The 7,500-nt window shown below is 38.4% G+C and overlaps 1 protein-coding gene across 2 annotated transcripts in view; it reads left to right on the forward strand.

Moving 5' to 3' along the window:
- Positions 1-145: 145 nt before the first annotated feature.
- LOC138048775 (GFP-like fluorescent chromoprotein FP506) overlaps positions 146-7,500 on the forward strand; it is an 11,049-nt gene continuing 3,694 nt past the window's right edge. The window contains exons 1-3 of one of the 2 annotated variants that reach the window (XM_068894894.1): positions 146-404; positions 6,233-6,330; positions 7,259-7,483. In XM_068894894.1, coding sequence (XP_068750995.1) covers positions 6,248-6,330; positions 7,259-7,483 — 308 coding nt within the window. In that variant the 5' untranslated portion in view covers positions 146-404; positions 6,233-6,247. Of the gene's footprint in view, positions 405-5,074; positions 5,218-6,232; positions 6,331-7,258; positions 7,484-7,500 lie in introns of those variants that run through there. The other variant, XM_068894893.1, reaches the window with a different exon arrangement.

Consider the following 7,500-nt stretch of genomic DNA (forward strand, 5'->3'; position numbering starts at 1 on the left):
CAAGCTAAGTTCTCAAACTGAAAATTAAGCAAAAATACTTGGCTATAAGGCGCACCAAAAAATAGGATGTGATGAATTTGAGAACAATCATCCTTACACAATTGGCATGCGAACTCTTTTTGTTAACGTAAACAAAGTGAAAAAGTCACGCATTTAATGATATACGTAAAAACAAAAGCTAAAAGTTCACATCTGAAATGATAAACATAATACAACGCATACACGTTTACTTCAACCTCCCGACTTAATAAATAGTCAGAGTTAGGAGTTCAGACTTCAAGCGAAAGCGAACGGCGAAAAACTCCCACCGAAAGTCATATCCCAAGGTGTTCGACAGCTGAATATCAACACGCCACCAAGGATGCAAATTTCAGTGCACAAGAAAGGCTGGATGAACGAACAAGGTATGTTTTATCTCCACACTGTTTGTTCAGAGAAGAAACGTTTCATGCAAGCGATAAACACGATTCTCGGAATTCGAAACATGGTTCGAACGATTGTGTATCATGTTACTGAGCACGTGCTGTTAAGCACATATGTAAATTTCCGTTTCTTGTCTTTTCTCTTGAAGTCGTTTAGAGTTCTAAAGGTCTCTAAAAGCACTATTCTTTTTTAATAGACAACTAGTATCCTTTCCTTGTGTTGTTTAAATTGCAAGTTCTTCTCAAATTGTGATCGTAAGATTTTGTTGCGCGAAAATACTTGGCTATAAGACGCACCCCAATTTTAGCACTAACTTGCCACCCAAAGACAGATTTTTCTTGAAAAAACCGTGCGCCTTATAACCGAATAACTACGGTAAATGGGCTTAACTATTAGCCGTAAAACGGCCAAAAAATCGCTGAGCCATTTTAAGGGCAAATAGCCATAAATAACGTAAAACCCTTGAAGCAATGATCATTTCAAGTTGACTACGACATCAAAGAAACCGTTGGACTTAATATTGATTGCTGAAGGCTATCAAAAGGCAATTGCAATGTCTCATGTAACACAATGTGGCCACCTTTTTTTTAGAACAGGTTATTCAGAGTCTATTCAAGTTGACCTAAAACGAGGTATCCTTTTCACTGAAAGTTCAAAAGGGGCTCTAAACTTGGAGAGCCCGAATGCCCCGAATGCCATAAGAAAACAGTCATTTACCATATGCCGACCACTTACACATATAAACTCTATATTGAATATATAAAATTAAATATATCAAATTATCTACAAAACGTAATGTTTTTAACAAAAGCGGACTAATAAATTTTCCTTTCATAATGAATGGACTCCCTCGTATACCTTGTCTACCCTTTCAATATCTCCTATAACTCGCATACTAGGCTGTTAATCGCGAAGAGAGAAAAAGTAGCATAAGAAAAACCAACCCTAGTGCAATTCTAAATTCTATTGAACACAAGTTAGAACTAGTTACTTAAAGATTTTGCTCTATCGTCAGCCTCTGCTCATACTTAGCGGTATGGGATATTATAGCTTTTTATCCAATGAAGGACGACGGGAAAACTGGTTCAATCAGCTTGAACCAATTGCAATTGGAAGTTTGTTCCATCGTCTTCTCTTTCTGCGATCTACAAATTTACGTGCTACAGCACGTTGCAAAATTAATGGAGAAACTTCACCTTCTTGGGGCGTTATTAGGGAGCTTACGAAACGAGGACGACGACGGCTACGAGGACTTCATTTAAAAATACGAGTTTGCGTTATTCGTATCACTACGAAACTACTTCATGTCGTTTCGCGTTAAAAATGTGTAGTAACTATCGAGGAATTAAACTTGTATGAGTTGGTTGGAAGCGTAGAGAGAGAACTGAAAATTCATCGTCTTGTGCTAACATCCTCCGCAGAACCTTGAATTTGGTCATTTCACGTTGTCATTTTGGAGATGACGGCAAAGAAATGTACCAAAATGTAAAACGCACGTGCAGAGCGTGCAGAGCCATTGTTTTTGCTCACTAAACCTATTGTTTTGTAGCGTCGTCGTTGCCGTCGGCGTCGTCGTTTCATAAGCTCCCCATTAACTAACCCATTATCTCACACACTGACACCCCCTCCCGTCCCTCCTCATTACCTGCATGTTGCTAGGAATACAAAATAATGCTGAAAACTTCAACAGTCAACATTGAAAGGGGGAGAGGGAGGGGGGAGTGCGAAAAGTTGGAATTCTAGATTCGGTGGGTCTTGAAAGCTGGAAAAGGTGTTTATTTAACAGGAGTGTCTCATCAATTTTGCAACCATTTGTAAGCCTCCGCTGCCCCTTCAAAACAATCATCTACCCCCCCTCCCTCCCTGGCACCGAACAGATGGCAGTATTCCTTTTACATGAGGCAAACATACATTGCGTACTAAGACTGTAGAATCTTTGTTGATAGACGTAATTAGTTTTGCCTTTAAAGGACCTAAATTTAGTTAAAGATTTTGTTAGACTGCTTGAAGATCCAAGCCGCGTGATTAACCTAACATTTTGATGTGTGTGGCATCAATCATTTTTCGTTCTTGGGGTGACTTTTTTCTGCTACGTGCTCAGCTATAAGTCTGGTTATGTAATTAGTATCATCAGTTCATACAGTCTTTACCGGGCCTGGCCAAACGCTCGCAACATTTCAACGCGTTTGGCCACCCTGTTGCGATATGTGGCAACATGTTGGATGATGTTGGATCAAATTTGAAAATGCTCAAAATTTTCGTGCAACATTTGGATGTTGCATGATGTTGTACTCGTTTGGCCAGGTTCACGCAACATTGTTGCATTAGGGCATGCGCGCTAGGACTACATGTCTCTCCCCATGTTATGAGCCTGGGGCACATAAAGATCGACATTTTGCGTTGAAAATGTTGAAAATGTTGCGTGCGTTTGGCCAGCCCGTTCAACACATGTTGCAAGAGGTTGCGTTGAAATGTGGCGAGCGTTTGGCCAGGCCTTTTAAAAGTTAGAAACCTTGAGCAAGAAAGCGTTGTGGCTGTTTAAGTTGCACTTTGAACTAACAGTAGTAAAATATACATGCAATGTCAACCCCATTACCGCGACTTTCTAATGTGGAAAGCTATAATTCAATTCTAAGCGCTGAAATCTTGTACAAACATCATTACCAGGTTCTCTTAACTTAACATGAGTTATTTCTTGCGTAAGCTTCGTGCAACTGTCCCAGTCACAATGCATCTCAAGCTGCGTGATCAAAAAAAGAGAGAAAAAGTAGCATAATAAAAACCAACCCTAGTGCAATTTTAAGCTTTTCTTAGGTTCAGTTTAAGCTCAATGTTCCTAATTAACCTTATAAAACTGACTTAGTGTGCCACAGATGTCGCGCTCGCATGCCATTCGTTAAAACCTTCCAACCTACCGCCTCCAGGAGCCACAGCAACAGCATTTCGTGGTTTTGCCGAGCTTTGAAAACGTTTGTTAAATGAAATCACTTAAATTTTAGAAATCGTTGAAAATGAGAACAACCATTATCCACAGCCAGGTCGAAAAGAAAGAAATATAAGAAGTGTTTGAACCTTTGTCTGCCTTTGTTCAGTTCAAGAAGGCTTTATGTAGAAAAATCGCCAAAAAAGTTATCACAAAACGTTTCCGTCTTAGACATCGATCTGTATTCACAAAAGGAAATAGTGCACAGACTTAAAGTACATTTTTAAAAATTAAAAAAAAGGATGCTACACAATTTTACGATAATAAAACAGCAGTAAAAGTTATTTGTAAATTAAGACAGTTGAGGGGTGAAAAAAATTCTTTGGAGCCCCCTGCTCTTAAATAAAAATGATTAAAAAGAAACCGTTCCATTTGACCTCCACAGTTGGGTTCAAAGCGCTTCACATTTCTTAATTTAATGTAAGACACGTCCGTTGATTTAGCACTTAAAAAAATCAAACAATATATGATTTTTTGGTATCTCAAAAAGGTACCTGGTGTTAAACAAATTTTAAATCATTGCGATCTCCACGAAAGGGCTCTCTGTCCAATATCTACTATCAATCTTTTTGATCGCAGTTGTTTTTATCTCTTGACATTCAAGCAGCGCTTTATCATGAATAGCATATATTTAGCTCGAACACAATACCAACATTGATCACATATTCCCAATTGTTTGGGGGAAACCATTTTTTTTTATTTGCTGTTTTGTATCAAGTTGTTGACAATAGCGCTGCTTTGAAATTAGTCTCGGAACACTCGTGGGAATCAAACATGGGCGCTGTTCACCCAAAAAAAACAGCTATTAGCTTGACTGATTTTTCGTAAATTTCGCTATCCATGCAGAGGCTGTCGAACCTAAAGGACTTGTGCAACCATTAGTTCCTCCTGAAGGAGATGAAACGATAAGATTTTTCTTGAAATAGCAGAAACATCTCTGACCTAGATGAGAATTTAACCCGGCTCCACCTTCGGATTAGACTGAGCGATCTCATTACCGACCAAGCTGAAGGACCAGTCCGTAACCTTCCGCAGGCCATAGGTCTCAAGGCCTCCAATTTTTGGCTACAAGAGCCGGAATTTTTGAAAAAGCTACTCTTTGAGTTTAAGAGGTACAAAGTTCTTTCAATTGACATACTAAATGCCATAATGGTATTTATTATATTTTTCAGCCACAAAAAGCACTGAGTCACTCTTTTCAGTGGAGAAGCAATAGCAAAAGCGATGAAAAACGATAAGTCGTTACTAAGCAAATGGTTCTTATATTAAACTAAGGAATTAAGTTAAGTTAAACAAGAAGAGACGTAGAAAATATATAAAAGACGAGTTTATGGAGCGGTAAATCTCAACGACGCCAAAAACGTAACAGTGGTCGGGATTTTATCAAAGAAAACAATAAGAGCAGCATTTTGACAAACGAAGAAAAAAGCTGTAAGCCTGTGATTAAGATTAATTTAAATGTTCAAGAAGTTGCAGCAGCTTTACATAACTTCAGAGCTCAGAATTACGCAACAAATCTAACAAAGTCTTTGGAAAACTACATTGCTGTAAGTCACGCGGACCTCTTTGTGGAACTATTGTTCCCTTGGTCAAGTTCCAGACGAACCTGTTAAGATCCAGATAAGCCTGTTTAGTTGAGTCAATCAACGTCCGTTTTCTTCCTTCGTTTTGGCTTTAAAATTGCTCCACCATAACACTACATTCAGTTGAGTTTGGGCAGCGACGGAGTGAACTGCAACAGATTTACTCGACTTTTGCATCACTTTTGAGGCATCAAGCGATCTTTTCTCAACATGGCTCTTTCAAAGCAAGTAAGTGAAGATGGCATTTGATAGCTTAGTATCAGGTCATTCCCAAAGTTATAGTCCTCGAACGTTGCGAAAATTTGTGTCTTATTGAAATCAAACTCTCAAGTAAACTACCTCAAGTAGAGAAACTGATTTAAGCTCAGCACATCGAATGTTTTAATTCCTGGACTAAACACGTCAAAAAAGCGTGGACCAACCAAAGAGGCGGAAAACAAAGATTTCAGTTGTTCCTGTTTTTTAAAGTGAACAGTGCTAGCCATGGTGAAATAACGGTTAGTTCTTCGTTTTTCACACGCCGAGGCCGAAGAAAATGCGATAACTTACCGGCACATAGCTTATCAACCTGAACAACATGCATGATGTGTTTGTGATTTTTTTGAGCCTTCGTTTGCCGTATTAAAAGTATTCAATGATCAGTCTTCGATCTCCGTTTTCCCTACCAGCCGGTATCAATTGTACTGCTCTCGTTCAATCACAATCAAGCACTTTTGTTAAGTGTGTTATGATTGGTTAATTTAACATCAACCGCCCTCTGGTTAAGCATCGGTCTACGGTGAAGGAGGGCGTTGGCTTGAACTTAGGCAGGATCTACGATCAGGGTCTTAAAATAACCAAGGAGAAAGTGATGCCTTTGTAATGACACCTAGTAATCGTTAGGCTTTCACGTATTCTCAAGAATTACAATAAGCCTTAAGTAGGCCCCGTCAGCTTACAACCATTTAATTTATTGTTTATAGACTTCGTAGAACGTTAATTAAAGAACCCAGACTTTTTTCGCAGAGAAAGGCATAGAATTCCCGGTGTTGTGGTGTGTCCTTATGAACTACACATTATTAATTGGATCCTCGCTCTTCTGTATTTTTGTGGTCACCGTGACCACACAAATAGAGAAGAGCGGGGTCCGTAAAGGAAAGAAAGACCACAAAATACTAAAGCTTTGATCTTCTTGTATCAATTTAAATTTGTCAGCCATCCTTGCTCTCATGCGGTAACATTTTTCTGCATTTTGTGAATACAGGGTGTCAAAGACCAAATGAACCTGAAATTCCATATGGAGGGGAGTGTCAACGGGCATGATTTTACAATCAAGGGCGAAGGCACGGGGCACCCTTACAAGTAAGTGGGTCAACATTTCGTGACAAATATCAACCTTCCGTCTCTTTATTTTCGTGGTACGTCTACGTGATCGGAAAGAAGGTTAAAGATCTAGGGAATCAATGATATTTGCTATATAATGATCATTCTTAAAACAGTCATTGTAAAGACTATTTTATTTTTCTGTGGTAGTAGCCTACAGGAAAACTTTAGCTACTTTGGCCGCTACCCACATTTCTCACTAATCCATTATATGTAGTATTTCCAGGTAATTTTACTATTGTATTGTTAATTTTTCTTTTTCTATGTTGGGTAAATAGTGCATAATAAAATGAATAAGTGAATGAATGAAGATGCATCAAAAAACCCTATGATAATCACCACAACTTAAGGAGGTGACTGATAAAGTTTGAAGTATTAAGTAATGATTTACATACAAAGGCATGCATGTGTATAGATAGATACAAGAAGAATGTTAATTTACAACTACAAGAAAAGCGATTAAAGTTACAGTGAAACAATGCGAAATTCACCTTGAAAATGACAAATCGTACATTTTTATCTCAACCGCGCTTTTGCAATGACGGAATGACTTAATTCAAATGTCCGTTTTTATATTCCCGGATTGTTTGCATTGATTTGTACTCCTTTGTGACAACGGATCACAATCAAACCTTATAGAATAACTTGATTACCTTCCAGACTGTTTGACGAAAAACCGTTTCGTTTTAATGATAAAAATTTCCTGTTTTAATTTATGTGACTTAAAGCTCTTCCAATGGCGCAAGATGGACTCAGTAATTTACTTTTCGAAGCAGACTATATCTTCCTCTAAGTTTAGATGAAGTAGGATGATAGTTTCGTCCTCAACAGCTTTCCTCTTTGCTTTGTGTTTGAAATTTGTTTGCCGCTTGATTTTTAACACAATTTTCTTTGTTTTTCTTTTTAGAGGGACACAGTGTATTCAATTGCATGTGGAAACAGGAGGTCCATTGCCATTCTCCGTTGACATATTGTCAGCAGTGTTTCTGTACGGAAACAGATGCATCACTAAATATCCCGGAGGCATAGTTGACTATTTCAAGAACTCATGCCCTGCTGGATATACATGGGAAAGGTCTTTTCTGTTTGAAGATGGTGCGGTATGCACAGCCAGTGCAGATATACGCTTGAGGTATATCAATTCATTTC

The sequence above is a fragment of the Montipora capricornis genome, chromosome 5 (genome assembly GCF_036669925.1).
Source record: "Montipora capricornis isolate CH-2021 chromosome 5, ASM3666992v2, whole genome shotgun sequence".
Taxonomy (NCBI): domain Eukaryota; kingdom Metazoa; phylum Cnidaria; class Anthozoa; order Scleractinia; family Acroporidae; genus Montipora; species Montipora capricornis.